This window comes from Symphodus melops (genome assembly GCF_947650265.1).
Source record: "Symphodus melops genome assembly, chromosome: 2".
Lineage (NCBI taxonomy): Eukaryota > Metazoa > Chordata > Actinopteri > Labriformes > Labridae > Symphodus > Symphodus melops.
Window position 1 is genome coordinate 25,523,522 of NC_136692.1, and position 20,242 is coordinate 25,543,763.

General features: G+C 39.2%; 1 protein-coding gene across 2 annotated transcripts; it reads right to left on the minus strand.

Moving 5' to 3' along the window:
- Window positions 1-1,799: 1,799 nt before the first annotated feature.
- LOC306820680 (keratin, type I cytoskeletal 19-like) lies at window positions 1,800-5,125 on the minus strand. 2 transcript variants are annotated; one of them, XM_079338603.1, is made up of 8 exons: window positions 4,457-5,125; window positions 4,082-4,164; window positions 3,812-3,968; window positions 3,526-3,687; window positions 3,245-3,370; window positions 2,380-2,600; window positions 2,238-2,251; window positions 1,800-2,125 (listed from the first exon to the last, which is right to left on the minus strand). In XM_079338603.1, exons 1-8 carry the CDS (start codon window positions 5,108-5,110, stop codon window positions 2,076-2,078), a joined length of 1,467 nt encoding a protein of 488 aa, XP_079194729.1. In that variant the 5' UTR covers window positions 5,111-5,125; the 3' UTR covers window positions 1,800-2,075. The 2 variants fall into 2 exon arrangements, with proteins under 2 accessions (XP_079194729.1, XP_079194728.1); XM_079338602.1 differs by having other exon boundaries at window positions 1,800-2,128.
- Window positions 5,126-20,242: the final 15,117 nt, after the last annotated feature.

Here is a 20,242-nt window from a genome sequence, read left to right on the forward strand (position 1 = left end):
CAGAGTAAAATAGTATCTGTTTGGTAAATATTTCTTTTACAGTAGATGACTGGTGCCACTGGAAAGAAAAACAACAACAACAACAACAAAAAAACATTTTTTAGTTTTGATTTGATTCGATTCAAACCATACCTCATAATGGCGAATGCTGCGATGCAAAGTACACAACCATCCATCAGTACTATTCCATTCACAAGCAGTCACACATTGCTGTCATAGCAGTATGAGCAATTTGAGGTTCAGTGTCTTGCCAAAAAGTATTTCAACATGTGACTGCAGGAGTTGGGGATTGAACAACAAACTTTCCATATTTGTGATGACTGACTCACAGCCAAGCCACCTTATGTTGTAGTTCACTGCTTGACATCACTGTTGTAAATTTACACTAGCTGTAAGTTCACCAAAATCAGATCATTATCAGAATCAGCTTTACTGTGCTCTCTTTGTATAAGGTACAACCTTAAATATAAACAATCAACACAAAATGAACACGTATTTAAAGACATATTTACATCAAAGAGTGTCTGTAGATGATAATTTAAATTAATTATGACTGTTTAGCCATTTGTCATATTTTACATATAGTCTCATTGCTGATTGAAAATTAATTGCAGTTAAAGAAAGTTTCAGGTGTCGTGCAGAGATTTAATCCAAACTAATTTATCTGCTCGTAAGCAGAAGTTCCATATCTTCACAAAGTTTGCTCTTAATGGGCAAAATAGTTAAACACTGATTTGTTCCAATGTTAGAGTAATATCGTTTTATGACCTCTGCTCATTATGTTTTCTTTTCATGGGCTATTACAAGCTCAAGTGGAAAGGCTTTGTCAGAACCTATCATTACAACAGCGTGGAAGACGCTGCTGTGCAAGATGTGGGTCCAAATATGGGTGAGTAAAGCTTCTTTGAGGGGACTGGATTGTGAAATTTGATGCTCTCTATAATCTCTCTTCTCCAAAACTAACATTACACCATCATTTGAGAATGATGAACTCTTAACAGGATTTCACTCTCATTTTGAAGCTGTAGTTGCTGACCTGAACAGAGTGCAAAGGCTCAAATCTCCCTCTCCCTCAGTCTGCATCTCTCTTCCAGACGCAAACACAAACCTCATGATCTTAACAATTTCCTGCTGCTTTCACACGAATCATTCTATTGGTAACCAGCATGAGGGAGAATGAGGAGCTCCACCCTTTATGGCTCTTAATCATAACTGCTCGTTGGTCGTTTGCCATCAATCTAGATTTGGCCAAAATGTGACCTGATAGCACCTGTTCCCACAATCAGTCTCTTTGTTCAGTTAGTCAGTGTTTGCATACCCGCTCAGTATTTCTAACCTGAGCCGTGTGTTCCTTGTTACTAGGTGACAGGGGCTAGACAGGCTTCATGTAGCACGGTGTTGAAAGCCTCCAGGGCAAAGATTAGTCAACCATTTGGGTGTGTCTTGTTTGAAAAAACCTCTGGGCAAACTCTTAAGGTCATTCATTTTATGTGTTCACAGAACTTGCACTTTCCTTCAAGTTTTCTTGCTATGTTTGAGTTCTGAGAGCGTGAAGTTTAACTTAGCTTTCAGAGGAGCTCTTTACTCCTAACACTTTCCATGCTGAGCCTGTTAACCATTGTTCACCCTTTCCTGACAACAGCTCTGTTATGTAACACAGATTTCCGTCACTCCTCAGCCCACCTCCCAAAATGTAATGCAGTTGCCATGACGATTGTATAAACAGGGGGGATGTTATTGAAAAAGATGTAGACCCTCTGTTTTTCTGCTAGACCAGTAACGTCACAAAGTAAAACAACTTTTATTCACCAGCCTTTTTATTTTTCAGACAGGGCACACGTTAACACACACACACGGTCAGGCATTTCTTCTTCTTTGAAAATGTTTGTTTCTTACGTCACTTCACACATGCTTCACTTCAACTTATCTCAGCCTTTTCAGTACAGTCTCAGTCATCTCTCGAAACAGCTTTTCCTTGTGTGTGGGTGTGTGTGTGTGTGTGTGTGTGTGTGTGTGTGTGCGTGTGCGTGTGTGTGTGCGTGTCTGAGAACAGCTTGTCCTGCCAGCTGGAGCTCCTAACTTGAGCTTCGCACAGTGGTGGTTGTGACTGTGGTTTTTGAGCCCCCTGTTAAAAAACAGAGAGAAAAAATCAGGATGGTAATGCTTTAAGCCTTCACAACACTGACCGCACTGTTGTTATGTGACGTTATATCATGGTAAAAAATGATGTAACTTACCTCCACCAATTGGCCTTGAATTGGAAGAAAGAAGAGAAATGTATAGAGGACAATAAGTTAAATGGGCTTTATTGTTCAAATATTTAGTGAATTTGGGTTCTAAATGGTGTTTCAGTCCATGCTGCTGCATTAGTGTGATTACCTGGACTCTTCTGTGTCCAGCAGCCTCCTGTAGGTTGCGATCTCCTGCTCCAGCCTGGTCTTGATGTCCAGCAGCATCTTGTAGTCCTGGCCCTGCTGCTCGATGCTTGCCCGCACGTTGCCAAGTTCTGATTCAAGCATGTTAATTGTGTTTTGGTAGCCGGATAGCATAGCGCCGTAACGAGCGTCTGTCTCTGCCAGTGTGTTCTCCAGAGCCCCTTTCTGTTTCACAGTGGAAGAAAAAGGAGCACAGCTTTTTGCAATGTATATAGTGAGCTGTTCATTATTGCAAACAAGCTTACTGTAGTGAAGCTTTTAAGTTCAGACAATTAACCACCAACCACACCCTGGATTATTTTGATCAGACATAAAGCATGTCTGTGTTTGAACAGCATTACCCTCTTCTTAGAAGGAGATTAAAAAGAGTTGTACATATAGGATTTTGAATGCATGTTTGTTTCAGCTGCCATTCATTGTTACACAGCAGCAGAGCAGAGTGCTGGGAGTTCTTCTTTCTGCAGCTGGGCACAGATAATACATGGAGGGTCATCCAGTTTTGCATTCCTTTAGCTTCCTTCAAGCTCTCTTTTATGTTTTGCAGAGTTAGAGCAGATGTCTGTAAAAGGGTTTCTTCAGCAGGAGCCCTCCCCTCCCGTCACCACAGCTCCTACCACTCCTATCTTTCTCTCCCTCTGTTCTTTTAGTAAAGCCCCCTTCTCATACCCTCCCTTTTGCTCTTTTGCCTTCTATCACTGTCTGCTTCTCCATTTCCCCACACAAGACCGGGATCTGGGAATTTTGCTCATATAAGGCGAGATCAGTGAGATGTGAACAGATGGTTGAGGTTTTAGGTTTTTTTTTCTCACCATGCTGAGCTGAGACTGAAGCTCAATCTCCAGGCCCTGTAGTGTGCGCCGTAGGTCATTGATCTCTGTCTTGGACGTCTGGATTACCTCTGTGCTGACAGCGACCTCCTTGCTCAAGGTTGCCGACTAGAGCAAGAAAAAAAGGTTGTGAGAGAAGGAGGAAGAAGTCTTAGTCATTGCTCAACACAGCTTCACATGAGATTATGTTTAATTACAAGTTAGACTCTTGAGGGAGTAAAACCAGTCATTTGCAACGTGTGGGATACAGGGCTTCTGTTTACCTTGTCATTAAACCAGCTCTCCTGGTCGCGACGGTGTTTTTCAGTGATGCTCTCATACTGGGAGCGGATGTCTTCCAAGACTTTGTTCAGGTCCTGCTGGGGTGCAGCATCCACCTCCACATTGACTGTGCCAGTAAGCTGAGAGCGCAGGGCTGCTAGCTCCTATATGCACCAAGTTGGGAAAAATATCATTGTTAAGAAATCTGCAGATTTTGAAACCATTCAGCATTCTGTTGTTTCCATAATAAACAGTAATCATTAATGCTCAAGGATGCATGTCTGTCACCTCTGCATGATTCTTCTTGAGGTAGGCCAGCTCGTCTTGCAGGCCCTCGATCTGCATCTCCAGGTCGGCCTTCGTCAGAGTGGTCTGATCCAGGAGGCGGCGCAGGTTGGCAATGTCAGCCTCAACTGACTGGCGCATCATCAGCTCATGCTCGAATCTGATGTGTTATGAGAGTTGAGAACACTGATATGAGACATCTTTAACTCCTCGCAATCTTACTTGACTATGACAAGGAGTAGGGGCAACAAAAGTATGAAGGCTCTCGCTCACTTGATTTTAAAGTCATCAGCAGCCAGTTTGGAGTTGTCAATCTGGAGCAGGATGCTGGCATTACCGATGTTGGCGGCAGCAATCTTTAAAGAAGAAAGAACAACTTTAATTGATCAGAATTTCAAAGTATGGTTTACACACAATATATAAGGGAACATCCCCTGCAAGTTATCATGCACAGACTCCCCCTTTCTTTTACATTCATCATTATTAGTCCATCATAAGACTGAGGATTCAGTGACACAATGGAGCATGCAGACTGTAGTAATGCCTGTGACCTTCTCGACTTTTAAAACCCTCCTTTGGTAATCATTAACAGAACAGTAAATATTTGAGATGTCAGGTGTTCAAACAACCGAGGTTGGCACACTATACCTTGTCCTTCAGGTCGTTGATGATGGCCCAGTATTTGCTGTAGTCCCTCTCAGCTGCCGGGCCCTTCTGCTCATAGTACTCTCTGATCTGGATCTCCAGCTTGGAGTTGGCTGACTCTAGAGAGCGAACCTTGTCAAGATAGGACGCCAGACGATCGTTCAGGTTCTGCATGGTGGCCTTCTCGTTCAAGTGGACATTGGTCTGGTCAAGGGCGTTGGACAGGTCAAATCCACCACTGCCGAGCCCCATGCCACCTCCAAGCCCCATGCCACCTCCGTATCCAGAGGAGACAGTGCGTATTTGAGTAGAGGAGATGCGGGGGTTCTGCCTGAAGCTGAGTCCAGACACGCTGTGGGCCTTGTGGGGTGCAGCGCTGGATGTGTAGCTGCGGCTCTGCCTGGTTATCATGGGACCGCTTGCCATGCTGCTGCCGCTGTAAAACATGATGCCTGACTGTCTGCTGGTGAAGAGAGGACACGAGGAGAGAGGACCGTTATACAGCTGTGGACTGTAGGAGGACTGTGTGTTGATAGAGGGAGGCTGCTGATATAGTGCTGGACCTAGGGCGGGCCTGGCTGAGAGGAGGGAGGAGGGGGTGAGGGAAGGAGGGAGTTTTTCTTTACAATCCAGCAACGGGCTTGGAAGAACATCCATTTGTTTTCCTTTAAGGACCAGAGTTAGGTTTCTTTCCATTCCTGTGAGGGAACTGTTATGGAATGTGTGTGTCAGTGTGTTTCTTCATGAGTAACGGGTTCTGGAGGTCCCTGGCCTCTTCGCTGAGCAAAATGTGCTTGTGCGCCCTTCTACATGTATCATCTGTGCTTTTATAAATACCTGAAAGTCTAGTTTAGATCTCACCAGACAATTTTTCACCTATATAAATAGAGGAGGCGTAGTAATTGTTGCAGTGTCCCGCCATGTGTCAACATTCACATTATGCTGTCTGGAAATAATATAGCCTATTTCACCAGAGCTTGTTTTGAGAAAGTCAGTATTATGACAAGATGACATTACAGTCGACTTGAAATGAGAATTTATTTTCACATTATATGGACAAAATGTGGACAACTATTTATTTAAGTGTAGAGAAAAAAGGGATTTAACAAGAGACACAAGTCAGTGATATATAGACATTTAAAACACGTTTGCTGTTTTTGTATAATGGGAAAAGGACATTGTGTATTAATCTGTGAGTGATAGTATTTTCTCATTGGCAGCTGAGTGTAGACCTTGAACCAAAAACCTACATTGTTTTCAATGTTTTAAGTTGATTGAACTTTGTCAGAGCCCATTGTTCCCAAAATCACACTCCATATCCCCCTATAGTCTTGTATCCTGTGTGTGTGCGTGTTTGTGTGTGTTTGCTTGTGTGTGTGTGTGCGTTCATGTAATCTGAGTTCATTTTGTTGCTTTTGGCCTGTGTTGTGGGCAGTGGGATGGTTCTTAAGAGTTTCTCTGTTCGTGCGTGCAGCAAGTGTGTGGGATGTTGTGTGTGCAGGCACGTGTGTTTCTGTGTTTGTGTGTGTGTGAGCGTGTGTGTCCGTGTGTGTCCGTGTGTGTGTGTCCTTATCTCAATGTTGGGCTCTGGCCAGTTTCCGTGCGCTTGTGGCCTCTGCCCTCAGCTGGGGGGAGGCAAGGAGCAACATCTGGGTCACCTCCTAGTTAAAGGGAGAAGTGAGTCATGCTTCTTATGTTATGTGTGCGTGTGTGTGTGTGTGTGTGTGTGTGTGTGTGTGTGTGTGTGTGTGTGTGTGTGTGTGTAGTTTACATCATTACACAATCCACCATAATAAATGAGAATTCTGACCACAGACCCTTGCGGACAAGGTACAGAACTGTTTCTGTATGGAGAAGTGTTTTTACTTTTTTTTTTTTTAACCATACTGATTAACTTCAGAGATGTTAACGCTGTGTAAGCTCTTTAAACTGTTTCACCATATCAATCAATCAATCATTCAATCAGTCTTTATTTGTATTGTGCTGATTTCCAACAAATGTTATCTCTTAAAAGAGCCAGTAAAAGACCTTACTCTTTGTCTGTCTACTGTGGGCTCTTTCAGGTTCCTACAATCTCACGGTGCCTGAATACCTCCCTCATAGACACAATCACAAAGTAGCCATGATAGCATCACTGCAAACCCCTCACACACTGTAAACAATCTGTTCAAACTCCTCCCCTCCGGCAGACGTTGCAGATCACTGTACGTCATAACAACCCATCATAAGGACAGTTTCTTCCCCAGACTGTCACTCTGATAAACGCTAAACAGTCACAGAGTGTCAGACCTGTTGTTGTGAAATAACTCTGGTACTAAACTGTCTCTGTGAATGTACAAATTATTTTATTTAAATTATCATATACACACACTATCATGTAAATACTGTAAAAGATAACTACCTCATGTTTACTTCATTATCCTTTTGCACTACTCACCACTGCACTATTATCTTATTTAGTCTTGTACATATTAGTCTTTCATGACTTGTTTATATTTGCAGTTTAATGTTAATATTTAACGTTTACATAGGTACAAAGAGTTCATTGTCGCTCCTTGCCAGGAGGCTTAACGCCTGTCTCAGTTCTACCTTATAGGATGTCAACCCCTATCGTCATGCTTTGAAATGCCTCTTTAGAAACCAGGTGTTGTATCTTAACACATCATGTTGAGTCATATCAAATTATGTTGTGTTGTTCTGTGTTGGTGATGTCGCTGACAGTGATAAACAATAGTGTATATATATTTGTATATGATATGGGTTTTTTTGGGGTAAACATGTTTATTTATGCTCTTAAATACGACTTTTTTGGCTGGGGATGTGTGGTGTTTCTGGAGCCAGCCTCAAGTGGACACTTGACAAACTGCTCTATTTTGCACTTCCACATTATTGGCTTCATTTTTCATGGCTGCTTGGGAAAAGCCCAAACTTGATAACATACATGCGTTTTACATACAACAGCCAATGTTAGCTTTCAGACACGCCACTTTCTAGCCTTTTTTGCTGTTATTAATGTGTCAAAATACTTAAATCCAGTTTTTTACAGTATTGAACAAAACGTATTATATAAAGACTTACATAACTAGCTAACAGTCAGTAAGGTGTCACTATCTAGTTCATGTTTAATCATAGCTAATGAGCTATAATACATCTGATTACAAATTCAGTACTGTTAAGTAAGTACTGTTAAGTACTGTTTTTCCTTGATACAAGATACGATGAAAGCATTGAGCTTCCTAACTTAAGTACATAGTCAGGGAGGAAAATGGTCACTGTTATCTCAAAGACCCAATTTTTCAGTTTGAAGACACTGAAGAGAAATACTTTATATTTTATAGTTTTAAAAATGTTATTTATTTATTACTCTAGGAACATATTGCTTAAATATCTGTTTTTTAGCTTATTTATTGCAATGGCACTTAACACTGACTTTAAAAGGAATTGGTAACTCCTTCAACACTGGGAACTGGGCTCTACAGTATAGAGACTAATCTGTAGTTAAAGTTAAAAGACCCACAACTTTTTCCTATTCTAAGATTTATGTTTGGGCTTTTTGTGCCTTAATTGTTAGGATAGAAAAGTAGCGGTCAACAGCCTCTGTGTGTGGGTTGCATGAACTAAGCGCTAGGCCAACAGCTTTTCTCAAAATTGAAAACAATGTATGAGTCAGTTTTAGGCTTTATAAATGCATGTTCTAAGGCTTTGTTTCTTAACAGGTGGGCATATTTATATGAAAGGACGTGTGTTTCCTGAGACGCAGTGGGCATGCTGTTATAGGGTAGTGTTTTGGCACCACAACACAGCAATACCTTTACCTCATATTTCAGAGCTGGATATGACTTTACACTCAAGTTGATCGCATTACATTATGAGTTGGAAAATCGAACAAGCAACATGAATCTCCTTGTTGTGTTGGCTAAAAACAGGCGATAATAACACATTGTGTGTTAGTTTACAGATAAAGGTATATGGAAGATGTTGAAATATAATGTTTTGGTCCATCTCAGGGTAAAAAAAAGGACCATTTGTAATTGAATACGTGTCAGTGTTTAATTTCTTTTTAGAAATTTAAGTAGCAGTTCACCATCTAAGAGGTGGTTATGGGTCATGAAAATTAAAAAGTTGGGATTCTGGGTGGCTGAAAACATGACAATTTAAAATGGGTTCCAATTTGCAAACTGCTCAGTCTCTGATCTGTTAACTGGCAAACTGCAGAACCTCTGAAAATGGAGAACTTTCCCCAAAATTACAGTTCTGGTGAGTGGCCATACACGAGTAGGTTGATGACAACAATAGACTACTGGGATCTTACGTTGGTAGAGCCAAGGGGTGGACATGGGTGGCCAGCTATGATGAACAGTCATCTGGTGAACTATGCTGGGCTAGGCATTTTCACATGGGGTGTCTATGTGACTTCCAATTTTCTTGGAGCCGGCCTCAAGTGCACACTTGAGCAACTAGAGTCTTTTGCACTTCCCAATGGCTCCAATTTGACATTTTTTATAAATAATTTTTGTTCCAGTTGTACAAAAATAAAAGTGCCTGTCAGTCTGTTTGCTGTTTTATGCTAAGCTAACAGACTGACTCAAGCATTTATTTTCATTCTTTAAGCTTTGTTTATTTATTAATCATTGTTTAACAATGCAACGCTATAATGGAGAGAAATGATAACACATGAGAAATTAATGAGAAAAAAAACTAACATATTACATCAACTGTAACTCTGGCATAATACTGACTCAACCCAAAGTAGGCTATAGACTACTTTACTATTTTCAACTTTGGTATTATGGTCGACCCTGTCCGATCTTTTTTAAATGAGCCTTTTCTGTTTGGGGAGTTGAAACAATCTAAACATGGGTGTTTTAGGTTCTTCCTGTCTTCATTGGAGGCAAAACAAGTCAAGTCAAGTTTATTTGTTTAGCCCTTAACTGCTGTTATGTATTATCAGTGTGTCGGTCAGCACACTCACATTATAACAACAGAGACTGAAATATCTTTCCCAAACTAAGACCCTTTCTGAGAACAAGAAACATCCCCCACTCAGTGCTAAGAGGGGAACAAACCCTGGGAGGTGCTGCTTAGCTTCTTATGTGTGCAGAAAGGTTCTTAGGTGATCTAGATGTTAAAAAACAGTCAAGCGTACTGTGTGTGATGTAAAACAGAAGGTCTACTCAGGTGCTGAATTAAAAACACAATCCAGTTATTGATTCTTTGGATTCATTGCCATTTTAAGGAACCTTTCTCAATTGAGACCTCATTACATTGTAATAGATAGTGTAGCTAATTGGCACAGGCACTGAGAAACACAAAATAACCTTGATGGTAAGCCTGTTTGCTGAAATGTATACTGTATGAAACATTAAATGACTGCATCACATAAGCTTTGTATCAAAGCAAAGGGGATTAGTTCATGTCTGCATGCCCCAGAGCCCACTGAGGGTGTTTTCACTCAAACCAGCATGAGTCATGCACATGCAGTCTGAAATGTCCTCTACAATCTTACAAAACAAAAGTCCTTTTTTCCTCTTGTTTTTTATCCTCAGCATCAGTGAATCTTGTTCAGTACTGACATGGGGAATAAGTGAGACATGTCATGACTGTTTAAAGAGTCTTATGAAAGCTGACACCCAGGTTAATGTTCTGTATTAGGGCTTTTCGGCACTTTCAGAAATCTCCTGAGAAAAATCAGGATGTTTCAAGGATGAGCTGTGTATGTGAACACAAACAGACATTTTTCGTTCAGACTTCACAAGTCCCTAAGACTTCCCTAAGTATTTTTTCTGCAGCAAGTCCAAGTGAGCTGATGTGAGAACGTCACAGGATATTCTCCAGAAAATTCAGCTCGAGCCGATGGGAGGGGGAGAAATGTTTCTATACTGTGACTGCTGCACAGTGCACAGAATACACGACCACTACGATCTCTGTGTATCTAACTGAAAGGCAAATATTCTCATTATAGTAGTTTATAGCGGCCTCTTCGTTGGCGACTCCAATGTCTTGTCTTACCTCAGGAGACCTCCCTCTCGTCTGACAGGAATAGTCTCCTGCTCTGAGGAGCATACATGAACAACCAGTTCAGACTAGAGTCTCCAAAGCAGTCCTCCTGAAACGATCTAGATATTTTCAGTAGTGCAGATGTGAAAACTTTGAAGTGATTATTTCCTCTTCCAGATAATGACTGTAAGACAAACAGCAAGCCTTTAAATAAACCTTAAAATGATCTAAGCCTATCATCATGTCCTTTGTTTGAATCTTTTACATAGTAGGATCACTAATGACCCAGTGACTCTTTAGATATAACTTATCTTTTTTTTTATCTTTCATTGTGTTTATTGATTCTTCTGTGGTGTTAATCATGCAGTGACTCTGCACTTTGATGTCATTTAAAGCCCTGACGAAACATTTCTTGATCATAACTAAGGGGTGATTCATAATAAATATATATAGGTTTTGCCGTAGAAAACTTGCACTGTTCAATAGTCTGATAGTAAACTATAAAAGGGGTATAGTTATCCAGCAGTGATATTTGAATACATCATTCATTATGACCTGAGTGTTGTTTTAAGTCTGCTCTGTTCCTTTAATCAAGCCTTTCACCTTGAAGTAACCAAAGTCCCAAAACAGTCCACTATTTGTTTGTTGCATGGCAACAAAAAGGATGTCAGAGTGTAGATGTCACAACCCCCTGCTTGAATCTGGTCTATTGTCTTGAGGTCTGGACGGTCTGGATTCCTGCACCTGATTACAGTCGAGTACAGTTTCTTTGCTATTTGGTTTCGTTGTGCAGTGGGAATTGAAGGTGGCCGGCATTCTCACGTCTTTGCAAACTGGTACTTCCCCTGTGAAAAGTGATCACATCCTGTCATGGCGAGGTGCACATTATCAGAGCTCTGTTCTTTTGGCTCATTTGATATTTTTCAGTGCTGTTGGAACATGTAGGTCTCATGCTACTGCCAACGATAAAAAAGTAATGAGCTTGGTAGCCTGTTTGGCTTAAGGTTCAAAATGTTGGTTAGCTCAGTCCTTGGCTTTAATCAAGATGGTTTTTATCAGAAATGATTGTGGTTGACTTCCTTTAATGAGTAGTTTTAACTATTTCTTTCCCTTTTCTCTTCCAGCACTCTGTTTAATACTTCTTTAGGACTAAATTTATGTAAACAAATAGTCCCAGGCTCAACAACAGACATTTTCACTGCAGCCGCTTCCATCGCTGCAACTATAGTTTGTTTTTTCGCCTATCAAACAAGGGACTTCCAAATCAAGACAGTCAAAATAAAAACAGACCATTCAGGACCAGAATCAAAACTTAAGACAAGAACATACTGGCTGCTGCGTTGTTGTTAAAGGGATACTTCACCCATTTGCATGATGCTTTTTATCATTAGAAACATGGTAGTAGTGTTGAATGGTCGTGAATCCAACCCTCATTTTGCCCTGAGACGAGAAAAATATGTTTTTCTTTGCCTGGAAGTTTTCTTCATGTGATGCAATATGACCCTTTTTGCATCACATGAAGAAAACTTTCAAGCAAAGAAAAACACATTTCTCTTGTCTCAGGGCAAAATGAGGTTTGGATTCACGACCATTCAACACTACTACCATGTTTCTAATGATACACAGCTTCATGTAAATGGGTGAAGTGTCCCTTTAAAGAAGCCAACACTTCAACCTAGCATGTTTCCTTCATGTCTGATAAGTTCATTTAATAATTATATTCCCCATATATGTTACATATTGCTCCTTAATGTTTACCTAATAGAACAACATTCATGTTTTAATAATAAAATAACAATGTGAGATGAAAATAAAGAAATAAATAGAGTTTTTGATTTTCTTTTCTTTGGTGAGTCACCTTTTTGTCCTGCCTCTAAACAAACAGGCACAAACAGAGCTGTACTGGTCAGTGACCGCTGAGCTGCACTGCATTTCAGAAAACATAGCAGAGAAGGTAACTATAGTATGGACCTCTGTGGTTGTGTATATTTGTCTGAGCCAGTAACAAAGGGTTTGTCTCGTCTCTTGACGAGTGTGTCTGTAAATCAGTTCCAAAGTTTATGAATTTGAGAGAAATCTAATGCACACGCCCTGTGTCAAGAGAGGATGATCATACTAAATTGTTGATGTCTGAGTTGCATCACATCATAGCCATTACTACCCAAAAGGAAAAAAAAACCTCAAATTCTGGGAGAAAAAAAAAGTAAACATATTTGACCAAACACAAGAATCACAGAGACTCTGCCATCAGTGTGTGAATGGGTAGGTGTGATCTGTGTTGTAAAAAGCTCTTTGAGTAGACAGAAGAAAGCGTTTTACAAGCTCCAGTCGATTTACCATTTACAATGACCCTATTTTAGGACATCTGAGCATTGACTAGTGTACAAAGAGTGCCTCTGTCCTGTCCCATGTGGAAATTGTACATCCGGTATGATGGTAATAGTTTGTGTTTGATGTTTATAAAGTGGTTGGCTTTAACTGGTTATTATTGCAGGATGATTCATAGAGTCTAAAAAGTAGTTGACCAACAATCTTTGAACAGATTTTTATTTGACTCATATTTGGCTTATAGAAGTGGGCAGGGATTTCTTGTGTTTCTTGTCTATTTAGTATTGTGTTGGGCTTTGCTCAATGATTTAGTCATTTTAAATTCTAGTGTTTCAAGGGGTATGAACTGGTTTGAATGGTTTTAATTCTTCCAGTAGGGCTTAACAGGGTGACAGCAGTACAGTAGGAAAAATCTTATCAAAAGCATCATAAAAGACATAAAAATAGTAAGTCGAGTCAATCAAAAAAACCTCAGACAGAAAAGGAAAAAATGCCTTCTGGCAGATATGATAAGGTCTTTCAAGGAAAGCACTTTCTTTCACTACACCCACACATATTTATTATATGAATGTTTCTGCTTGATTTTTTCTTTTGAATCAAAGTATTTAAAGAGTTTATTCACAGTCAGCACAAATGTCCTGCCTGCATTTGGACAGAAACAGCAGCAGCAGCAGCAGCAGCAACTTTGCACAAGGTTTCCCACACTGAATCACAAATTTAAAGCTGTGGGGAGCAACACAACACACAGAGTCTCTCCTGAATGTACCACACCCCTCCACTGGCATTATCACATCCTGCTCAACTATTCAGCAGGCACTGGGTTTAACAGTAACATCCACTGCAACGTGTGGTGAGGTGTGTGTGTGTGTGTGTGTGTGTGTGTGTGGGGGGGGGGGGGGGGGGGGGTGTTACTGGGTGTGACACAGGAGGACATGTTGGAGTTGATATATGGTTCTATCATTGTGGCATTAGTCTCCATGGTCGAAGTCAAACATTCTCCTGAACACATTGACTCATCAGCTGTGCATATACGGATACTGTTATATACAGTACATGACTACACTCGAACTGGAAGCGACAGACCTTCTTTACTTATAATAGCATAATTAATAAAGATGTGTTTTAGTTGTTTCTTTTCCCCAAAAATGCTGCTTTTGCTAGAAATAAAAATATCAATAAAAGGTTCTGTTAAAAATTGAGTTTGAAAACCATGAATAAATGAAAGTTCCCTTAAGTAGTTGCTTTCTGTAACTCAACTCCTCAGCAGTTCTTCCATTAAACTTCTAAAAAACTAGTTAAAGCCTAACAATGAAGAAAGTTGCCTTTAAATGGTGCTGGCATGTCAATCAGACCATTTATACTATTAAGCTCAAAAAGTTACGATCTGTGCACATGGAGGAGAAACAACTATTATTTGACTTTGTATATGTATCCCCAAGCATGCTTTGACTCTGAACTTACCTATGCCAGAAACAATGAGTTTAATTACTACAGTGAAAATACTAAAATTGTCACATAATGGTAAAATTTTACACAGTTTAAAAAACAGGCTGAAGAAAGAAAATGTATCAAGGTTTGTTCATTCCTCTGCCGAATTGTGAAATGCAGCAGATTATCGCACAGCCGCACCCTTCATGTTCAACAGATATCAGAGCTGGAGAGAAGGCAGTCACAGCTAAAGTGCACCACCTAGTGATGGACATCAGTAAAACTGCTCACCATGGAGTTAGGTCATGCAGTCTGTGCAGGAGGCAAATGTGAATCACCATGCCACACCCAAAAGTAAACTTTCTTTCCCTGCATAAAGTCGCTATGGCGACATCAGATCATCACAGTTCACAGAGAAAGGATTAAAGGATAAAGAGGACTATGAGTCTTAAACCAAGACACTCTCTGTCTGGTGGATACTGTATGATTACTCAGCAACACTTCATTTCAGTCTATTCAGTCTTATTAAAATGCATAAAGACATTTACCCATTTGTTTCTATCAGAGCACATGTTTGTACATGTGTACCTGTTAGTAAGAGGTGTGCTGAGGGTGTTTATTTAAAAAGTTATTACAACTGTTCACATTTTAGTTGTTGCTTTTTTAAAATCAAGCACTTGTATACTTCTTTTCCTCTCTGTCTCTAACCTCATATAACAATTGAATGTTAAAAATGGTGATCAACAAAGTCTATCATCTCCGATCTTAAATTTATAAATGCAACAAATGTAAAACAGTGAGTTCAAATGCTCTCTCTGATTTTCCTTGTTGTAAACACCATCAAACACAAAGTATGAAGCTACGGCTATCTGTAACTAAAAGAATCCAGACTGGTGGGAAGGAAGAAATGTAATGAAACACAATGCAGTTAATCTTGTTCTTGGTCGTGTATAAGTGTGCAATGCATCCACCAATACAACCGACCCCCACCACCACAACCCCTCCCCCGCCCTGCGCTGCTCCATTTAGACAGAGAGAGAAAGTGGGTGTGGAGCGCAGACGGGGGGGTGGTGAATTTGTGCTTGGTCTGGATTGGTTGAAGTTATACTTTTTTTTTTTTTTTTTTTTTTTGGGAAAAGGAAATGTTCCTGTAACCAATGATTGAGAAAGTGGAGCCATTAGTGAGAGAAATATGGTGAACACAAAATAACACCCACTTAAGGTTTTCAAAAGCTGCATTGTTTTTGAACAAGAACTAAATGCCAACTTGTGACATGTTTCTTGGACTGGTTTTTTGTGTTTTGCAAGGTTTTCTCTTTCCTTGTTTGTCTCTCATGTGTTTTGAATCAGAGCTGCTTATAAGGCACTCTAACAATATCTCCATACTGTACAAATCCTGCACATTCTGGTCCCCCTTTCCTTTATTATGTAAAGTGACTAAAGTGACTTCTCGCAGTTCTGGAGTGATCTATGTGTGCATACACTGTATGTTTATGTGTAGATGGATGTGTCTGTCTGTATGGGCCTTGAAGGCATTTCTGATGAGCTGGAAGAGAGGTTTTTTACATCCCTGATGGTGCAGGAGGCCTGGTGTTTGGTACATATGGCAATTAGGCTTTGAATGAAACACATGCTCATCTTTGATCCAGTTGAGCGTTATCTTTTTGAGCTTTATCCTTCCTTTTTCGCCTATTATTATTATTACTATTTGCAGTAAATGGAAATTACTAGTAAAAATAGTTGTAATTAATAATAATAGTTAATAATAGTTCTATTACCAGAATCCAACTTGTGATGTCACAAACTGAGAAAATTTGAAACAGAGATATTTTCTCTGTAAAACTTATGCAGACAACAAATAAAGGACTGGATGGATTTATTTAAAATTGTACTTCAAACAAGTGTATCCTAATTTGTGTGTTTTACTTTATCTTCACATTTATTTATGTTTCTCATTGTAGAAGTTCAGTCAAAGGACATTTCATTGTTTTCAATGTGGTTTATAGATTTAAGAGGCAGAGTCAACACTTCTTGAAGGAACTGTTTGTCTCTGTGTTACACACCCATGACCACTACTACTGTGTGTGGTCTGTTATTCTCAAAGACACACTCTGAGTTTATAGATTTTTGTCACCTTAACTTTGGCTTATTTTGACTCCTTAATCTCCATTAATTTATTATTTCAGCTCGTTTGTTTGTGTAAAAAGATTCCCTGACATACAGTTACCTCTGTGAATACCAGTACATGATAAAGACTGTTTGCACTAGCATGACTAAATAAAGGAGTGAAATTCCACAGACCCGCGCAAACATACCACTGACATCGATTGTCTTAAGGGAAGAATTTGTAGTAACACTACAGGGTGTCACTGCGCCTGGCAGAGCAACATTTTTTCCCTGAGTCTTTAAAAAAACAAAAGAAATGTTCCTGTCCTGTACAGTAAGGAAGGTGTTTAAAAGAGTATGCTAATTTAGAGAAAGTTGTTAAACAAGCTTTTCATGCCTGTTTTTGTTTAAGGGTTGGAACTGAACAGCTTTGGGGAAAGAAGGTCAAAGTTGTAAATCGTAATACAAGCCCAAAGGACTTTCTGTTTATACATGTATTCTGTTTATACAATGCTATATTTAATCACATTGTATGAACAAGATTTATGCAATTTCTGGTGAAAAAAAATGAAAAAACCGTTTGATTTAAGTTCTTTAAAACTTTTCCAGGGAAAAAAAGAAGGTGTTGTGAGCCAACTTATACCATGAAAAATAACTGAAATATTACTTACATACATTTGCCATATCTGCAGTGAAAACAAAAAATGTAAATGATACCATATATCTCTATGTTGTGCATAATAACGGCACTTAAATAGAACAAGGCCATTTTTATGTCTAACAGCACATTAAAACGTTTTTTGATGTGAATTGCAGCTGTATAGAGCATCAAATTGTCAATAGGTTCATCTTACCAAATTGTCTCTTCCAGTTATATTAAAACAGGCTTTCTCTTCACTTTTTCTCTTTCCTATTGAGTGTCAATACTTTTATCCTTCATATATTTATTTGATTGTATCTATTTGACCTTTATTTAGCCAGGTTGGTCCCACTGACAACAGAGATCTCATCTTCAGCTGAGACCCGGTCAAGAAAAGCAGCCAACACAACGTTTTGAAAATCAAAACAATCAAACTCATTCAGTGTAAATAACATAAGTGTAATAAATGTGGGTCTTGAGATAACACTTGTTATGAATTTACTTTATGCAAACCAAGATCAATTGATTGTTTAAGTGATTAATAATAATACAAATCCTTAATTTAAAGCGACAGCACAATCTGAAAAAGAAAAATGTATCGTATGTAAGTCAAGGCGTTTAAACAGGTCTAATCCCCCGTAAATCATTTTCACTCCCTGACTAATGTCGGCTGAACAAAATGTGTTTCATGAGACTTAAATATTATTTTCCACATTGTACTGCATTTAAAGAATCAGACTGACATTCTTCTTACACAATCCATCCATCAGTCACCATCAGGCATCACCCTGCTTACCAGAGCGACTGATGACTGAGGAGGCGCCGAGATAATGATAGAGGAACAACAAGGTGATCATTTTCTACTGTCAGGGGTATGTGCTTTTGTCATGAGAAGACAACAATGATGACTTAAGTAGTTGCTACATTTTAAACAAGTTTAAGTTTGGGAAGATGAAAAAGTTTAGAACTGATTGCTTTAAAGCAATAGTTCTCAACTTGAGGGTCAGGACCCAGAAATGGTTTCAGCAGAGACCTTTTTAGTGGAATTTTGATTCAATAAATGTAATTGATTAAAAAAAACATTACATATTTGGATTATTTTTACTTAATAAGGAGTTGAGGGTGGGTCCTGAGGCGAGATGCAATGAGTGAAAGTTGGTCTGTGACTGGTCTTAGTGCAGTTTCACCAGTGAAACAAGTCAAGATAATCAACAACCTGTCCGTCTTGTCTCGAGTAGGAATGCTAAAAAATGAAGACAACTTTGATTTCTTTAGTATTGATCACATATTTGTGACCACCTTTGATTTTCCTCTTTCATTTGATTAGATAATTGTTTCCAGCTTTCTAAAGATATCAAACTTAAACTGCCCGTAGTGCACACAAAATTTAGATTTCTTTGTACGAGCAGTGATTTACAGATTTTTCAAGTTGTTTGGATGAGTAGCATGTTAAACATGAAATCAAATAAAAACATATTTCCATTAATTGAATAATAACTGGATGTCGTCACTGTGCCCTTTATCCATAGTTGAATGTTATAGAGTGTTGAATTCCCTTTTTAGCCTTCAGTTTGCTTTTCCAGAGCCAGAAGTGAAGCACCAAAGGGTTAAAAAATGATTGGTCATCAAATCCCTACAGCTGGCTGCTTCGATATTTCATAAGCATGTTTCACAGAATGTACTGCCATTGATGGTAGCTGAATAAGCTGCCAGCGAATAGATTAATACATTGACAAAGATTTTGTTTAAATAACTATGAAGAGAGCTTGTGGTTATACTTTACTTTTTGGATCGTGTTGAATTTGGAAAACACCTGTGGTCAAAGATGTCGCTCCTATCTCTTTGATGATTTTGTCTTTTCCATGTGTAGGTAGTGTTTGTGATAAAATATCATTCTGTCAGTCTTCAAGCAGCCAACACTATCACTGATTGTGAATCTTTGGTGTGAGAAAAGTAAATAAAGGCTGTTTCAGCGGCATGTTGTAACTTGTTTCATCTGACACCTGCTCTGCAGCAGTGTTCTCAGGCATGAATAATCCCAATACTGAGATAATCTGTCTTGTCAGTGGTGGTCCTGCAGCTTTTGATGGTCACATAGAGGCATGACTTTCAGTCTTTTTAACAACCAGAGGAAAGTTGTATAGTTAAGTGTCCTCTGATTTAATGCTGAGAAGAATACATGGAGTTTTTAAAGGACCTTATTTTAGGGTGATATTTTAAATGGTCAAAATTGATTGACCACCTTTAGAGGTAGTGAGAGTTTCTCAGTGAATAACTTGGGGTGCTGGGTACTTTTGTTGATATACCCCAGCCTTTTGTGTTGACTGTTAAGGTCTCCCTTGATGGCTTTAGGACACCCCTGTGTCCACGCCTGTGTCCCACGTTTCTAATACAGGGGAAGAGTCTGAATGTTACCCAACCCAGGTTACGACTTTCTCACTTGTTCATCCCTATCAGTTTCCTTACTCAAGTCTCTGTGTTTTCTCTCACCCTGCCCTGAATAATCTCAGAGGAAACCCATTTGTTCCTCCTGTGACATTAAGCACATTTAGCATCTGGAGCATTACATTTCAACAAATATCAGGTCTGATGAAAGTTATCAGTCTCTGAGGACAGCTTAGCTAAATAAGGTTGAGAAATAAATATTAAGCTGTTCTTTCAGACACGTATCCCTTTACACGTGGCTGTCTGTGAAATGTAATTCTTTATCTGATATTTCTGATTCAAATTAGACACTGAACCATGTGCTCTGCTGACCTTTTTTTTTTTTACTTGCATCTCTGGGAAAGTCACTCATTATAACTCATTGTAGACTGATTATAAACACCTGACCTTGATACAATTCTTCTTTATACATTTTAATTAACACAATATTAAAGATGTTGTCTAAAACCCTGTGTAACAGAAATAACCTAAGCTATTTTAGAAATGCTTTGTGTTACACCTTTGAGCCAAAGTTTCACTGAGGTGAAATTGTCACTGGTATGTGTCATTTCTGTCACCGCTGTGAGTGAACATTTTACTAGATAAGTGCACACAAAACTTCCTTCTACATGAATGCAATATTTGAAGCTATATTCTTGTCTTTACACCTGCTTTCTGGCAATCAGATTAAAAAAGCTACAGATTTAGACTGCTTAAAGTTAAATGCTCTTGAGAAATGGAACTGAAAACTATTCAATAAATGTGGAATCACAAGTTCTACCTGAAAAGGTGGGTGAACCCCTATCCCCTCCCTTCACCACACCCGTGCTGATTGAGAGATTGTATGGAGGAGTAGGGGGGAAACC